Consider the following 16,705-nt stretch of genomic DNA (forward strand, 5'->3'; position numbering starts at 1 on the left):
TTAAAAGGAGCATTTCGGTCCAATCTTGCAACGCCTCCCCAACCACTTCCCCAACCACCCCAATAGCCCCCATATAACTTTTCTTATGCTTCCACGTCTCAAACTCCTTTACTTTCAATCTTGAATAAACAATTGTGTGACTTTTACTCTGACTTTTGTTTTTGGAAATTTGGGTTCATAAGGTTTGGTTTTGGGCAATGCATGGAATTAGGTTTGGAGTTTGATAAAAGTGAGGGAAAAGTGATTGTGGAGGGAGGAAAGCATACTGTTGGGCGGGAAGGGGGAGAAGGGAGGGGATAAGGTGGTTGTGGGGGTGGTTGGGTTGTGGCTATAGGGTGGGGAGCGGGTTGAGTTAGGAGGAGGTTGGGTCAGAGGGGAAGGGATGGGATCAAGTGGTTGTGGAGGGGTTGCTGGATTGTTGTGGGGTGGTTGGGGAGGGGCACAAGATTAAACTGAAATGCTAGTAAAAGTGATAAACTACAAGGACCAAAAGTGACTTTTCTTTCATATAATGTCATAATCAAAAGAAGAGTAATGACGGAAAAACCACACTTATGTACCACATTATATACCACATCATCTCTCACATTCCAAAAGTTTGAGCATTACCTGTCAATACCATATGATAACAGCAGCTAACCATTCAAAACTTGAGGACTTGGGCAACACGTTGTCTGCAAATTCCTAATGACATCTCCAAATTATGGTGGCTTATATATATTCTCTTTATATACAAACGGCCGTAATAATAACGCACTCAAAAACCAAAGGGCTAAACAATGCACAAAGAAAATTATCAATAAATCCTATATGAGAGATGAACAAGAGGAAATGGGGGGTCTCGTATGGCACCCAGGCAAGATCATCAGACATGATTGCCACATGCAGTTGACGAAATATAATGTACACAATGCAACAATTCATCTTCTCGCTTTATTTGTCTGGAAGGCGCCCAAAGAGAAGCAGTGATGTATTCACATGATGCCTTTCAGGCAGAAGCTGTTCCGATTTTGAAACAGGTTTCACAGGCTGTTCCTTGTCCGGGAATGGGAATGAAAGGGAAAGGGAAAGGGAGGCAGACGCATCATCATCTTTCTCATCCCCCAAAGCATCTAACGGCTTATCCTGGTTATTTTTCTCGTCCGCTAATCCAACAAAGAAGGGCAGGATTCCCTTATTTTGCGGTTTTGTTTCTGCCCCTAGAGCAAGCTCGAGACTTGGGAACCCATCACGAGACTTATCCTCATCTCCTGATGAGGAACCTTTCCAAGGCACAGAGTTGTCAACCGTGTGAAAATGCTGAACATGCCGTGAATCCACAGGAAAAAAGTATCTCTCAGTAGTTCCCAAGTCCTCTGGAATAACTTTCTCCTCACAGGCTTCAACGCATCTCTTCTCGACCAAAGAACAAGGACCCATATCATTATGCGAGACAAAACCATCATCAACAGCATTTGTACCTCTAGATGTTCTACAACCATACAATCCACTTGAACCAATTTTTGGCTTCTTACTATCACCCTCACCATCTATCTGTGTACTATTCACCTCATTCCATGACATTTCTTGATTCGTGGCTGCAGAAGCTGCTGTCTCTGAAAGAGCTATATGAGGATGTTTTCTTTTACTGGACTGAAAAGAGTTGACTCTTGCTGGCAAGTCTCTCACCAAAGCTGCTCCTATTTCCTTATATCCGTAATCTCTCTTCAATTCCTTATCTTGTTTGCATTCAACTCTCTCTATGTTTACTCCGTCCAGAATCACCTCCTCAACACCTCCTGCAAGACCAACCCTTTTCTTTCTATCTGGAATTGTCTCCTCGCCAACACTCCCAGCAATGGCTACCTCTTGATTGGAAATAGGACAAATCTTCAAAGACTCAGCACCTTCTCTATCACCAGAAGTGACCCAATGCACTTGCCTCTTCTCACCTTTGTTGGAGCTATTTGACCCAGTTATTGGAATAGAAGATTTAATTTCTGTGCCGAGTCTGCTCCCTCGAAGGCAAATTTCCTGCTGCTGCAGAATGAGAGAGCATTGAAACAGATAATAACCCTTTAGTAATATATAGAACCTCAATGTCAAAACAAAACTGACCCCAAAATATATAAACATCAGGTACCTATATTTCAGAAATAAAACAAAAAAATTTACTAGGAAAGTAAATTGAACCACAAGACGAGGGCCAAGCTTCAAATATCACACCTTCCTAATATGTTGTCCTTCTACAACACAGTTCATTAGTAGAGCACAATACATCATAGGACATGTCATTCAGCGATTCAATATATAGCATGGACTTCAATAAACATTCTAGTCCAATGCATGATCATTGAGGAGTCAAGTTTTGTGACATCAGTAATGCCATCTGGGCCAAAGTGCAGGTGCTAAGCAAATAAGGATCTTTTGACTAGACAATAATTTTTCAGGTTCTGACCACTATTGTAACATTAGATAAAAATTCAAGTAGCAACATATTCCACTCATGATACACAAAAAGAAAAGAAATGCAAGCCACAACAGTATATATTGAAAATCATAATGTAAAAACAATCTCGAACAGGGGAGCAACACAGGTCAAAATTGTCAGCCACACGGGTATGTCACATATTAAGATATGTAAAAGAGTATAAGACATATGGAAAGAGAATAAGTGCTGCAAACCATATGGTTCAAGAACATCAAGATGTCTAGTTCAGAAATTAAAAATAAATAACCATGGTGCAAACATGTCAGCAGAGGACACAGAGAGAGAGAGAGAGAGAACTATTATTTGAATGTGAGAGTATTGTAGAAACATGTCAGCCAAGCCACAATATAATTTTACCCCAAATGAACTGAATAGAAACATCAAGGAACAACAAGAAGCACCATGAAGCACCTTATCAAGCCATATACATTCTGAAAAAAATAACAATTACCAGGGGAGTGGTGCATGGAACTCCTTCAGACAAGCCTGCATTGTTTGTAGTGTTGGAGTCAAGCCTACTATCCTGTACCACCAAGTTCACTTTTGAACCTGAACGTACCTCCTCAGGATAAGTATCTTTGCTCACATGATCCTTGCTAACTGTGGGACCCATATGAAGAAGGGAATTGGCTGCAGACGCTACATCATGACATTTGTCAGAAGCAGAAAATTCATCTATATGCTTAGGCATGCATAGATTCTCTGACAAAGTTCCGTATTTATCCAATGAGTTGCTCAAGCTGGGAACACATGTCTCCTTACGATGCACCCTCGTTGTCCTGAAAACACCCCATAGGAAAAACAGCATATTCCAACCTGCCAATAACAGATAACAAATTTCAGCAGATGGCACAAAAAGTTAGCACACAAAGATCAATTACAGAAATAACCAACACCATCAGCAAGATGAGCACAGCCGCCAATGATTTTAAAGAAGGCACCCTCATACAACATTAACCCAATTTTATACATGCTTCGTAAGTACAGGCTCACAATATCAGCATTGGCACTTGTTTATGCATTAAGCAGTATGAGCCAACTTGCACAAAACAGAACCATATCAAGCATATTATCACTGGATAAAACACCTAACCCCATATAATGAAACTTCAGAATTCCTTACGTTGTGATCTCTCAGGAAGCTGATTTGATGGGAATATCAGAAGTTCAACACCATCGAAATTCCCTTTGAGGGCTAGATCATTCTTGATCATAGCATCCAACAGGATCCTGTAGTCTCTTTCGTAACTGCATTGAAAATTGAAAAAGATTGCATACTAAGCAATAAAGAAAAATATGTTCTGCACAAAGGAAAAATCCTTCAAAATATAAAATGAAAAAACAAGTATCATTACCTCTCAAGATCTTTGGCAAAGAAGTAAAGTGCAATGTTATCTTCTTTAGCACCACTTTGATGGAAGTGTGATGGCCATACACTCAAGCGAGGTACTTCACTCAGAGGAACTTTGAACTGAAATTTGTTCACCACTTCAAGAACCTTTGGCGATGCACAAGTTGACAAATGAGCTTGAACTCCGCCACATAAATCCAAATAATTTCCACCTCTCTGCACTTCGAAACTCCCCCTGCATGAAAATAAGAGAAGCCTATCTCGTAAGAAATTGTCAAGATGAAACATACAGAAAAAAAAATGCAGAGTATGAAGCAGACAAGACTGATAACAAATAGAAACCACGAGACCCTACTGCCAGATGTATTCATATTCTGGTATGGCTGTTGTCTTTGCAAGAACATACATCGCCACTGAAGCATGACTATGCAAATCTTTCACTGTAGACTTTCCAAGAGAAGGAACAACAGAAACAGAGTCTGTCACTTTGGAAGGAAACACAGAATCAATGGGCTGCACTGTATGCTGCTTTAAATTATTGACAGTTGTATTCTTGTAAGAGTCAGAAGTAGAAGTCCCAAGAACTGTTTGTCCATCATGTGATCCTTCACTACATGTGATATTATTCAACTTATTTGAAATCAATGATTGCTCTTGAGAAGCTACTTCATAACTTAAGTCCATGTTTGATGTGGACAACTCGTCAGATGGATCGAATACTCTCTTTTTTCTGTATATTTCAGGCTTTCTAAGCAAAGCTGCGTGAATTGCATCTTTCAACCTATTACCTCTCGGCATATCCTCCCTAGAACTTATTGGAGTAGAAGCATCAGTACCAGAAGCCTGTGAAATGCCAACTCTGCAAGATTCCGCAGTATAACCTATGTCTTTACATTTTGGACTAGCTGTAACAGTAGGCCTACAGCGAGCAGAGCTCTCCCTGGTTTTATCAGCCTGACTTGTCATTTCCACTGATTGCGGGAACACATCTTCTAATGTTTCGTCAACATTAGAGCATGGTTTCTCAACAATCCCAGAATAGCTGGATAAGGGTTCATCCTTAGAGCTAACTTGGTTTGACTTTTGTTCAGAAGCAGAATTACATATTCCATTCGTAGATGAACCTCCAACTGCAACAGCAAACACATTGGTCATACCTTAAATTAGTAACACCAACTACTTTCAACATGTACCAACAGCAAACAAATTATAGAAAGAAACATAGGACACAACCACAAGCTAGAAAAACACAAGTTCCACCATCAAGAAGGCACGAAAGCTACCTGAAGCATTTTGAGGCTCAACACCTTTACGAGTCAGATTACCAATAGATTTTGCTATAGTACTTAATTTTCCATCAGGTAATACGACCTTTGACTCTCGATTGTTGCTCACAGATGAAAGCAAACTAGTTTCACCACGAGATGCTGGGTCAATCTTAGGTGTTGAAACAATAGGACTAGCTGCGGGAAAACTAGCAAGGGAGCGGTCTAGTTTGGACAAATTTTTTCTTTCAATTGTGCTCCGCTCTTTTGCTTGTTTCAATCCTTTTAGATCTTGAACATGGCTAAATTTAGATGAAAGCATTTTAACTTTTGATTCAGGCACATTTGAACGCCCTGAGTTCGCACATTTGAATGACACAGATTTGCCCATCATTCTGGCCACCCTCTCCTTCATATCAAGGGAAGAATGTTCTTTAGATCCCTTTTGCTTTTGAGGAACATCATCTACAGTCTTAACTCTTGGTTTGGAAGTTAAGGTGTTGAACGAATTTGACTTTAACAATGTACCTGCAAACAGAATACGATGAACTGTTATTTTTTAATATCATATGAAAAATAAGAAACCCCACCTAGACATCACAAAGCATAAGAACTACCGTACAATAAAAAGAGAAGGATAGAGATGGAGCATGTACCATGCAGCAATAACTACTCACCCTTGGTTGTTTGAAGCCGTATACCACTAGAAGGAGAGCGTGCAGCTTCTGATATATCATTAATGGACTGTGAGCTCTGATAAGTTGACCTCAATCTATCCTTATCTATGCTCTTGAACGAAGACTCACGTGATAGAGCACCCATTCTCTTAGGGCTGGATGGCCTTGGTGATCCCCCACGAATTTCAAGAGCCTGCCTTTTCGCAGCAGGAGCTACTTCTATATTTTCTGCTAGTCTCTTATTAGAGAATTGTGTACTCAAAATGGCTTTGTCCATTCTTTTTCCCTCCATATCTGAACCTTAATAATTCAAATGTCAAAAAAAAAATCAGTGCATTTCACAAATCACAGCATGTTAGCATCTGTTTTCAGAAAACTAATATAACTCAATTTCCTTTACCTTGCTTCTGGTTGTCAGCTTCCTCAGCAAACTTGCATTCCTCACACAGCCATTGACCTTTAGGAACTCTCCGAAGCATCTTTCGCATGCAATAGCTGCTTTTAGCAATAATAATGTTAACAAATTTTGATCACAGGCATGGGATCAACATAAAATATCACCATCAAAACCTGACAGCAGAAAGTACAGCGAAAGACTATTACATGTGTTCTGCACCATCGCTGCACCTACTACACATGGCAAGCATATCTTCGCGACCTGCATCCCCACAAATATCGCATACTTTTACCTGTTTATGAACCCCAAAAAAAAAAGGAAAATGTTTAGTTCTTCAGCTAAAGAAATAAGAGGCTAAAGTTTCTTCTACTAAAATATAGATCCTCCAGAACCTAAAGTAAAAAGAAGCCACTACAGGCCTCAACTGAATACATCAAGCATATCATCCTTCAAATGAAAATGTGAAGGCATCAGTATCTAACTAAATAGCAAACATTTGACAAATTCTTAACAAACAAAGACGGATGTGTTCCTAATCACACTGAAAAAAGCTGCAAATACCTGATTGCCCAATATTTTCTGAAAACATGTTAATCAACATAAGGCTTGATCAATCAATTGAGTGCTAACGACAACAGACAATTCATGGGACCACAGTTCTGTGAACCATAAATCAAGAGGCTTATATTAACAAAACTTCAGAACTAACAACTAGCAAGAAAATATCATTTTATCCGAAAACATATATAGAGGCTCTTAGGGGAAGCACCAAAAAAAGTCCAAAGAACACAGATAACAAGAATTTTCTGCAGAGAAGTCATACATACAAATTTTACTTTGGGGGGGGGGGGGACTCACATCATGCTCTACAATGTCCGATTCATCACTGTCATCTCCAGAAGCAGATTGCAAGGGCTGCTTGTCAGCTACTGCGACCAACTCATTAGACTTCACATCTTGTTCGCCATGATCCAAACATTTCAAAGCTTCATCATTTAGGTCTTGGCCATTACCATTGGTCTCAACTTCTGTCTTTGGACAGATTTTGGTAGAGGCCCCCAAACCTGTATTAGAATCAAATTTCTGGCGAGCGACAATATCAGATGGTGACTCTTTTATTAATGATGAATCCATATTCCCAGAGCATTCTGGCAGTTTTCCCTGCATATGAGAAGACGCATCCTCTCTAAATCAGTTATTAAAAAAAATAAAAATAAAAAGTTAAAGGAACATGATGCACCAATTTGTGAGTGGGAGCATGACTTTGCACCTTTGGTGCGCTATCACCGGCATCTGCAGCTTTTACCATCTCTGACAAGACTGACTTGTGTGCCTTTTCAACTTCTTCTGGATCTACACTACCAACTGAAGCAAAACTACAAGACAAATTCTTCCGTTCTACATTTCTGTTATGGTGATTGACTGCTAAATTTGCATCATTGACTCTACTTATACATGAAATGTTATCATCATTGACTTCAACAACTTTAGAATCCTCAAACGTATTTGTAAGCAACTCAAAACCTTCTACAGCATCAGATGTATCAGAAGACCTTATGGGTGCTTTGCTTTCAGCATTTTCAGACAAAGAATCATGACTTGAATTAACACTAAGTAGGTTACTAGTCTCACTGGTGGTATGTTGTAAACTGTCACATGCCTTGCTCTTAAAAGAAGCTGTAGTATCGCCCACATTGATAGAATATTGACTAGCCGCATTAACACGACAGGTTTCATCAGAAAATTCATCAGCCTTTGACCCCATAAGAGCTCTATTAAAATGCACACAAGATGAACAGGGAGCAGAGCACAGGTTACAAGCCCCAGACTCGCCTCTCATATGAACTTTCCGACTCATAGAATGCTTACCAAATTCTTTTATAGATTGAGATGACACCTAATAAATACAATAAATCAATTAGGAACGGATACAATACAAAAATTAACAATGGAGAATTGAAAAAGAAAAAAACTCATGAAAGATGTACAGACAACTCCTGAGTTTTCAACAGCGACCATATTTAAGCATGGAAAATGTAAAAATCAGGTCAATGAGATAAAGGCAACACCAAAAGTCACTCGCAGTTTAAGGGAGTATAGATAAAAGAAAATAACACACTAAACCAGATTTCAATATGAAAAATAATGTTCTCATGGTCGTTCTTTTATTTTGAGTTTTTAATGCTCATTATTACCAATGTCCTCCAAATGCACCTGAATAACATCCTCCACTACCAAACAAAGAAGGATAACAAGTAACTACAACTGCAGGAAGCTGCATGTGACAATCCTCTCCACTGGCCTGTCAACATTCTCACAAATAAAAATTACTCTTAGATTAATGTGTAAAAGAAATTCCTGCACTGTTCCAAGAATGGATTCAATCAACCATTACAGCCACACTCCTAGTCAGCGAGAAGTGTCCAATGAAGTTATTAGCAAGAAATGCATATGGTTTGCAGCACAAACTAATTCCGGCACTGTTCCTAGAACCTGGATTCAATCATCCATTACAGCCACACTCCTAGTTATTCAGAAATGTCTAGTGAAATTCTTATAACTCTAACGTTGTTCCTCATAGTCAACAAAAAAACAATAAACTCCCAAAAGCCTAATTGTCTATTTCTCTTTTTTTTTCTTCCTTTGAAATACGCACTACTGCATGATACAGGAAAAGACAGCTGAAAATTAATAAAAAGAAAAAGAAAGAAGGCAAATTACCCTGTTTTCTCACCATATTCTTCTTAATATCATGATCAGTCTCATCAGCAGGCCCTTGCATACGATGACTCCCTCTCAAGACTGGTGTGATCTAAAAAGGGACACCAAAATTACATTAATTCCAATCTCCGGTAGCCAATTATGGAATACTCTGGACTAACATTAATGGCTGAAAACTAAATCCATTTAGAGGCAAAGAGACTCATATCAAGCTAACAAATTTAATATGTATATATACGTACAAAGTGATGCAATCAAACCCAGAATGAAACTTGACAAAATATAGGCCCGAAAACCCTAACCATGAAATCAACACTATCATGAATAATACAACCGTTTGGCAATCAATTCAGCGAGTAATCTGATCATACTGAAAAAAATCAAATTCTCTCAAAAGAGAAGGGGTTAAAAGAACCAAGTCGGCTAACAATTACGTGCCTCTGGTTTCATAACAATCCGCGTGGCGTTGTAAAGCTCATCGACTGCCCGTTCCTTCCTGCAGGACATCATCAAGATGACAACCAGTCCCAACCCTAATCTAATCCAAACCCAAACTCCGCTATTCCAATTGCAGGAATCCCTCACGGTTGAATTCAATTCGATTAAAAACCCTAACTTCCCAGCAAATGGTATCCAAAATCAAGTTCTCAGACAACAACCACATGACCATCTACTCTATTACACCACACAGAATCTGATTAAATAAAATCTTTTGTGTTTATTTGTATATAAAATATATATCTCGCTTTCTCTCTCTACTTTCTTTCTATCTCTCTCTGTGATCTGGGAAAAAATCCTGCAATGGAATCCATCTACATATTAAGCAGCTTAAATCTCGCCAGGAATTTTATTTTCTACGGAAAATGAGTAAATGAGTAAAGTTTCGTATATTTCGAATTTAAATGCGGGCCTAAAAAAATTGGGGGTCCGGAAAAAAAAATTGCGGGTCTACCATATTACGGCCTGTCTGATTTTTTATTTTAGTTTGACGAATAATATTACTCTTACCATATTATACCATATTCTTATATCACTTTATGTGGTAATTGAAGTGGACATTCACATCAATAAAAATTATTTAATAATTTTCTTTTTTTTTATATTTATTTTTATATTTATTTTTTTAATTTTCTTAATTGAAATATATTTCGTTGATTTAATTGATGTGGCATATAATATGTGACATACTTTATGTGGTATAAAAATATAGGATAAAAATGTAGTAAGTGTAGCATTAATTTTTTTCTTTTTTTTTTTCAAATTTGACAACTACAAATTTAACATCAAGTTCCTCTAAAAACAAAACATGACGTTTTATTTTGGTACCATATATGGCCAAACCCAAAAGAAAAAGGTTTTTGGTTTATTTTATAAAGTTACACTTCTTCCACACTAATCTAACTTATTTTATACTACGAACTATATCATTTTAATTTTGAAAAAATTTAATCTTGTAGTTGAATTTGATTTGGAATCAAGTCTAAATTATAAAATTGGTCAAATTAATAGATTAAATTTGACAAGGATCTAATTTGACATAGATCATAGAGAAAAAAAATTAGTTGAATTGTAAGGGCAAAGAAATATGATATGCGTAAAAAGACATATGTCGCGGATCTTCTTCGTAGAAATTTTATATTTTCAGAAAACGTGTAAATAGAGGTATTATCTCCATTATTACGAAGTCAACCATCCTTTTTGGGTCATTAGTTTCACCCATAAAAAATTCTCTCTATTATTATTATCTCTAATAATAATAATCACGAAGGCTAAGGCTTGGATGGATTTTGAATTGCATTCATCTTTCCTTGTGGTTCAAATCGTATTATCTTCCCATGCGGACAAGCGAAGATGATATGCCTAACAAGTGGCATGCTACAAAATAAATAAATAATATGGGTACCTACCACGCAAATTACTTCATAGTTAAGTAAAACCACCCGCAATTTCATAATAAAACCTAAAAAATGCATTATGAATCAAATCATTCAAATCGCCTTCTTTTTGGAATTTTTATGAAAAGGTTAAGTTGTTAGTTACATTACATAGTTGGCATTAAACTACATTAATCAATCGGGTGTTTGTCAGCCTGCCGAGAGGTATAATGTGCAGAAAGCAAAAGCAGAGAAAGAAAAGCACTGGCCACAAAGATTGCATCAAACCACCGGTGATAGAAGTCAAATTGAATATCTCCACCCAATACATCTGTTATGATCATCCTGCCAGGAGATAAAAGCTCAGGCAACAATACTCTATCTCTATCCAAAACTCGTTCAACACGCAATCAAGTTTATATGACACAAGACCTAACAAAGTTTGACGACCATCATTTGGAAATCTGCACTTCTAGACAGACAAAACATGGCTAAAGTAACAATTTCAGTCAATAATCAAGTGTAATATACTTTTTTTATATTAGTATAGTTTTCTCTTAATTTGTGAATTCAAAATTTCAATTTATTAAATAATAAGGTATTAATTCCAACATACTGTAAATGTAGTTTACAATTACAACAAGAAATATTCCTCGCACCATTACTGTTGTCAATACCTGGATGCATCTTGTAAGCCAAAGTATTTTGGTCGGTTACTATTTTTCCCCAAGCCCTCCATACTTATGAAGTATAAGAAGAGGACAATGTTTTTGTTCTGAAACTGAGAATAGAGGCAACTTCTGGTTTTCATGTAAATGTGCATCAAATTCATTTCAAAGTTTTGAAGCATGTTTTCGCCCTAACAAAATACAATAATTAGGAAATTTGAGGTGCGGTATGCACACTAGAGTGAAAATAATTAGCACTTAAGCTCAATACAACTGACCAAAATTCATAAACATAACCAGAGTCCAGACCATTCAACATCAAGGAAAGAAAAACCAAAAACAAAAATAAATGTTGACAAACATCAATTATCAGCATACCTGTACTCAGTTGCCAAGCTTTTTCTTATCAAAAGAATAGAGGACAGGAAGTACATTCCCATAATTTCAGACAGAAATAGTACAACATTGCTAGAAGATCCACTCCCAACTCTTGATACTGCAAAAAAGAACTGTGCACAGCAAAGACAGAAAGCCAAGCCATAGGATATCAGAAAACAATGAAAAAAGATGATCCATTTGTCCTTCCACCAGTTTCTCGTTAACAAAGATAACAAAAAATGAAAATGATTGAAGGCATTGACGTCATTGATGTCATTGCACCAGGCATGTATATAAAAAGGTCATATCAAAATACTATGCCACTTAATAATCCAAAGACTGGTAGTAAGAGAACAACCAGCGTATTCCCAGAAAACGACTTAAAATGGGATTAAGACCTGGTTAAGATCAATTTATTTTTTATTCATGTAATTGCAGCACTAGCATGTACAACCTAAAAAGAAGGAAGTATCTGGTTATAAACTCCAGATCCAAAACAACTGTGTTTTAACTTTCAGCTATTTAGCCTTGCCGGTTTGTCTGCAACTCAGTCAAAAGTTAAAAAGCAAGCATTCAGAACTCTTTTTTTTTCTTTTTCTAAAAAGACTGGACACCGCATTTTGGTAATCAGTCTGAAGAAAGCAAATCAGTGCATTGTGGTTCTCCAACTTAAATAAGAAATAAATGAAAAGGCAGGCATAAGAAGGATTACCTTCATTAAATTTGTCAAGAATCCACGAACTGATATAACAATCAACATTCCAATGAACAAGAGTGAAATATACTGTCAACAATGAGAACAAAAGAAGTGTCAACAACGTGTTCAATAGTCTAACCAATCAAGCATTATAAGTATATATCATAAGATTCAATTGCATATTTCCAAATCCGTACTAGAATAAATGGAATTCAGAAACTAGCACATATTGGAAATAAGGCCAAAGTCAGGAGTCTAATTGTTTTAATGACTGTGAATTTGCATATATTTTGTGCTACTAAAATCACAGGACTGCCACCCATTGCTCGTAATCCACTAAATTGTTGCGCTTCATCCAAAACAGGAATAAGATCGAGGTGGCTGTCTAAATTATTGCAAAAGGTAATACATTAAATAACTGCAAGTTTGTCCTTTGAGGGGGGGGGGAAAGACCACAGGCATGCAGCTTCAGGTATAAAACCAAAGGGTCAACCAATATAGGTGTAAATGTTAAGCTGGCTAACCTGTGACAACAATGCTGCATTGATACCAATGTCAAAGAACTGCAAGAATATGCTAATTGTCATTGTAACAGGATCCACAGAGCCAGCCTGTTAGAGAACTTTTTATTATTTATCCAATACAAAATTGGAAATTAATAGCCAGAAAGCAGAAACATACATATAAGCAAGCGTCAAAAGTAAGAAGTGAGAGATGAAAGCAATACCTCTTTGAAAACAACACTTTGCAAAGACTGCAGAGAGCAATTAAAAGGAATCAGGCACTTTTCAAAAATCAAAATCCAAAACTAGGAAGGAAAAAAAATGAAGGACATCGCTTGCTTAAAAAAAAAAAAGGTAATACAAACCCTTTCTGCAGACAGAATTTTCTTTTGTATCCCACAGATGACTCCCCATATTTTTCTTACAAATGGGATGTAAAAATTCTAATAAGTGAGAAAAATAAAATTTAAGTGGGAAACTCTTACATTGGAGAGAGAAACACCACAAATTCTGGTGCGAATTTTAGAGTACTTTTGTATACCGAAATTCGGAGTAACCTAACAGGTCTTAGATTGCATGTAGGCCTACACTAGATAGTTTAATTATATCAGGGATTCACTCATTAAGAGGCATCAAGTCCTCATATGTTGTGTGTGTATGATGATATAATTTTTATGACATAAAATTCAAGATTTAAGATTCAAATATCTTTAGTATTTGACGCAAGACTCAAGATTCAAATATATGATAAGATCTCATAATCATTAAAGAATAAACTTTCCAGCAAAATGGAACCAATAAGCATATAATATAAAAATTGACCAGCAAAAGGTTCTGATGTGTTTGAGAGCTGTCCAGAGTATATGCTAATGTAATGTCCAAACCTTGTTTTACTCAAAGAAGAGAAAATTAATTTTAAATTTGACATGTGTACTTGTATCTAAACTGACTTTAATTCGTACCACCTCCTTGAGCAAAAAAATGCAACCCATACCTTAATCATTTTATATACACAGTAGATTGAACATGCATAACCAAGTAGATTCTGCATATGACCCTTCCAGGTTCGAGAATAAGCAGCAGCTTCCTGTAAAGTAATAACAATTTAAGTTTATATGCCACCAATCAGGCACAGAACAGGTTTGGGCATTAAATATAGGTAAGCATTATGATGTTCTAACTTTAGTCAACTTGATCATTTCTATCATCCACTATACTCTTTAATGGCCCATGGAATTGTTTTTTTTATAGCCTGCACAAATTTTCCACCCAGTACATAAAAGAACAGATGCATGGTTCAGTACTCGCATAGAGCAGTAGTTCTAGAAAGGAGACATTTGAAATTAAATAGTATAATCAATAATACATAATTGGAACTGAACCTTTGCTTGACGAAGCTCATAAATTTCCAGGAATAGCTGCTTTGAAAGCTCTTCTAATGCTTGCACTTCTGCTTCCATGTTTTTAATATCTTTGTAACCCAAAAGAGAATGGAGGGGAGGGAGGGAGGGAGGGAGGGAGGGAGGGAGGGAGAGAACATAGGAGGGAAATAAGTGAAATAAGACAACGACGAAATCTTTACAAAGTAAAGGCACAATGTTGATAGTCTGGAAAGCTCAATAAGTCAACATATTTAATAGTTCTCGATGCATGCAAGTAATATGGCAAGAGAAGTAGTTAAGAAAAGTAAAAATTAAAAAATCATCGATAAAAGACCAAAAACAATCTTTTAGAAGGAAAAATATAGGATTTTATCCCAAGGAAAAACATCAAACAACACCAACCTTGCTCCTTTTGATCCTCTTGCACAGATCGCACAACAGTGCCAACAATTCTTTTAAAGAAAGATCTAGCCTTTAATTTCTGCAACATGTAAATTTAATTAGGGGCAAGTCCAGATTGGGTTTATAACACTGCTAGTAACTAAAATCTTATACATATGCTAACATAAATACAATTTCCAAGTAAAATCATTTCGAACAACAGAAAACGATTATCATAGAGTGTCCATGTTGATGCAAGAAATAGTTGGAATATACAAATCAAGATCCACATGTATTTATACTTGAGACAAAATTGAACAAGTGTAGACTATGTCAAATAGATGTTTAACAAGTGTCAATCACGTCAAACAGATGATGAGTTCCAAATTTTAAGACAGGAAAGATAAATTATAGGATTGCTAAAGGGACCTCTTCTGATCCTTGAATCCGTTCCATCTCCATTTGAGAAAGAATGATCTTCTTTTTCTTAGCAATACAAGTCTCGATGGATTGCATTAGCTGTCTTTCCAAGGACTTGATCTCTGCTTCCTCGATCTCTCTGATAAAGAGAGATAAGTAACTGTAGGGCAAATTGACAGCTCCAAAACCAGACAAGACAGCCATGACAGTAACGCCAATGACCCCAATCCGACTGACCAATTGAGGCATGGTGAAGAAGCCTTTATCGGGGGAAGGCATAGGGAAGTGAATGCCCATGCGCCAGAAAGCATAAAGGAAGGCGAGCAAGAACAAGACGGATCCAAGAGCAGCGCGTTCCTTCCGGAACCCTGAGATGAATAGAGGAGGAGTTTGAAGTTGGAAAAGAAGAAACAGATGAGCATTCATTGTCTCTTTCTCGTTAAAATAACATAGTGCCAGACTTAGACGTAGGCACGTACCATTGTTGCAGAGCATTAAGAAACAATGATAATAAGGCAACATGAAAACCAGTAATAGTATGAGACAAAACAAATCGAGCTTCCAGTTGAGCCATCGTGCCCTGCAAAATACAATTTGTTGCAGAAAGCAAATGCAATTATGAAATGGCACCGAACCGTATATAATTATGAATTATTATTATTATTATAATCCCATTCGGATGGCAATGGCAAGCATAGGCTAGCAATTAGGGATTTAGCATACCTTTGGGAGAGAAAGGGGATGATCTCGAAGAGGACCAGCTGCAGCAGATTACAAGAGAAGGCGAAGACCACGCTGAATATGATCTGAACTAAGACCCTCTTCTCTTCGTACTCTTTGTAGAGCCTTCGGTTCAAGAACCACAGCCCCGCCCATCCCAGCAGCCCCAGCGATCCCAACGCCACCACTCCCTCGTAGATTGCCCAACCCCAACCCATCTATATATCTTCTGCGACTTTTTTTTGTTTTTGTTTTGACCGACTTTATGGAACCAGATCCTGACTATCCTATTTGCAATGGGGTGGCTCAACTTTCTAACTTTTTGATTCACACACCAATACTTCACGACGTTACTGGCAACTGCGATCGATTTCACTTCTTCTCGTTTCTCTTTTTCTTTTTAGACTGAGGGTGAGGAGTGCTGCTGAAGGAAGTAGATTTTTCTAAACTTCTTGGCCTGTGAGAGAAGGGACTTTGTTTTGACCAAAAAATTAAGCCTGCCAATTTCTAAATACTTACCTTTAAATATAAAAAATTGTTGTTCGAATTACAAGGGTAAAATAAAAACTACTTTTTGGAGGAAGAACTGGAAACCGAAATTATCTCAGCCACTAACTTCACGACGTTATGAATTTACACCTTTCTTTGATTTCTTCAATTTTATGTAGTTTTTTTAATAATGACGGGTACCAATTTGCAAGTTCAATCTATCAACTAAACAGATGAGACCTCAAGTCAAGTTCCAGGCATGCAATGCATACAAGTTATGGGAGGAAGGGAGGAAGGGAGGAAGAGACCTCC

At 37.2% G+C, this 16,705-nt stretch overlaps 2 protein-coding genes across 7 annotated transcripts; both read right to left on the reverse strand.

Annotated features, from left to right (window-relative positions):
• Positions 1-484: 484 nt before the first annotated feature.
• On the reverse strand, positions 485-9,753 carry LOC110758603 (RING/FYVE/PHD zinc finger superfamily protein). Of its 5 annotated transcripts, none has more exons than XM_021960502.2 (13): positions 9,320-9,753; positions 8,895-8,972; positions 7,431-8,057; positions 7,019-7,321; positions 6,367-6,452; positions 6,164-6,258; positions 5,764-6,057; positions 5,105-5,614; positions 4,177-4,951; positions 3,826-4,056; positions 3,594-3,718; positions 2,922-3,286; positions 485-2,019 (listed from the first exon to the last, which is right to left on the reverse strand). In XM_021960502.2, the coding sequence occupies exons 1-13, from the start codon at positions 9,389-9,391 to the stop codon at positions 934-936; spliced, it is 4,647 nt and encodes a 1,548-aa protein (XP_021816194.1). In that variant the 5' UTR covers positions 9,392-9,753; the 3' UTR covers positions 485-933. The 5 variants fall into 5 exon arrangements, with proteins under 5 accessions (XP_021816194.1, XP_021816197.1, XP_021816193.1 ...); XM_021960505.2 differs by having other exon boundaries at positions 5,764-6,063; positions 8,895-8,962; positions 9,320-9,752; XM_021960501.2 differs by having other exon boundaries at positions 5,764-6,063; positions 9,320-9,752.
• A 1,100-nt stretch (positions 9,754-10,853) lies between these two features.
• On the reverse strand, positions 10,854-16,392 carry GTG1 (GPCR-type G protein 1). Of its 2 annotated transcripts, none has more exons than XM_021960508.2 (11): positions 15,908-16,388; positions 15,664-15,764; positions 15,194-15,552; positions 14,786-14,864; positions 14,384-14,472; positions 13,996-14,088; positions 13,226-13,252; positions 13,023-13,109; positions 12,514-12,585; positions 11,802-11,932; positions 10,854-11,100 (listed from the first exon to the last, which is right to left on the reverse strand). In XM_021960508.2, exons 1-11 carry the CDS (start codon positions 16,120-16,122, stop codon positions 10,947-10,949), a joined length of 1,407 nt encoding a protein of 468 aa, XP_021816200.1. In that variant the 5' UTR covers positions 16,123-16,388; the 3' UTR covers positions 10,854-10,946. The 2 variants fall into 2 exon arrangements, with proteins under 2 accessions (XP_021816200.1, XP_088104462.1); XM_088248336.1 differs by lacking the exon at positions 10,854-11,100 and adding an exon at positions 11,136-11,614 and having other exon boundaries at positions 15,908-16,392.
• Between the last annotated feature and the right edge of the window lie 313 nt (positions 16,393-16,705).

The sequence above is a fragment of the Prunus avium genome, chromosome 2 (assembly GCF_965620075.1).
Source record: "Prunus avium chromosome 2, drPruAviu1.hap1.1, whole genome shotgun sequence".
In the NCBI taxonomy this organism is placed as follows: domain Eukaryota; kingdom Viridiplantae; phylum Streptophyta; class Magnoliopsida; order Rosales; family Rosaceae; genus Prunus; species Prunus avium.

What these genes read in the sequence shown, in the direction of transcription:
- LOC110758603 (XM_021960501.2), bottom strand. Translation starts at nt 9,391, where the DNA reads ATGATGTCCTGCAGGAAGGAACGGGCAGTCGATGAGCTTTACAACGCC. An exon ending in ATGATATTAAGAAGAATATG is followed by an intron (nt 8,058 to 8,894) that starts GTGAGAAAACAG and finishes TGTATTTATTAG; the next exon opens with GTGTCATCTCAATCTATAAA. An exon ending in TTCCATGCACCACTCCCCTG is followed by an intron (nt 2,020 to 2,921) that starts GTAATTGTTATT and finishes CTCATTCTGCAG; the next exon opens with CAGCAGGAAATTTGCCTTCG.
- GTG1 (XM_021960508.2), bottom strand. Translation starts at nt 16,122, where the DNA reads ATGGGTTGGGGTTGGGCAATCTACGAGGGAGTGGTGGCGTTGGGATCG. An exon ending in ATGAGCTTCGTCAAGCAAAG is followed by an intron (nt 14,089 to 14,383) that starts GTTCAGTTCCAA and finishes ATTACTTTACAG; the next exon opens with GAAGCTGCTGCTTATTCTCG. An exon ending in ATGCAGCATTGTTGTCACAG is followed by an intron (nt 12,586 to 13,022) that starts GTTAGCCAGCTT and finishes CATTGTTGACAG; the next exon opens with TATATTTCACTCTTGTTCAT.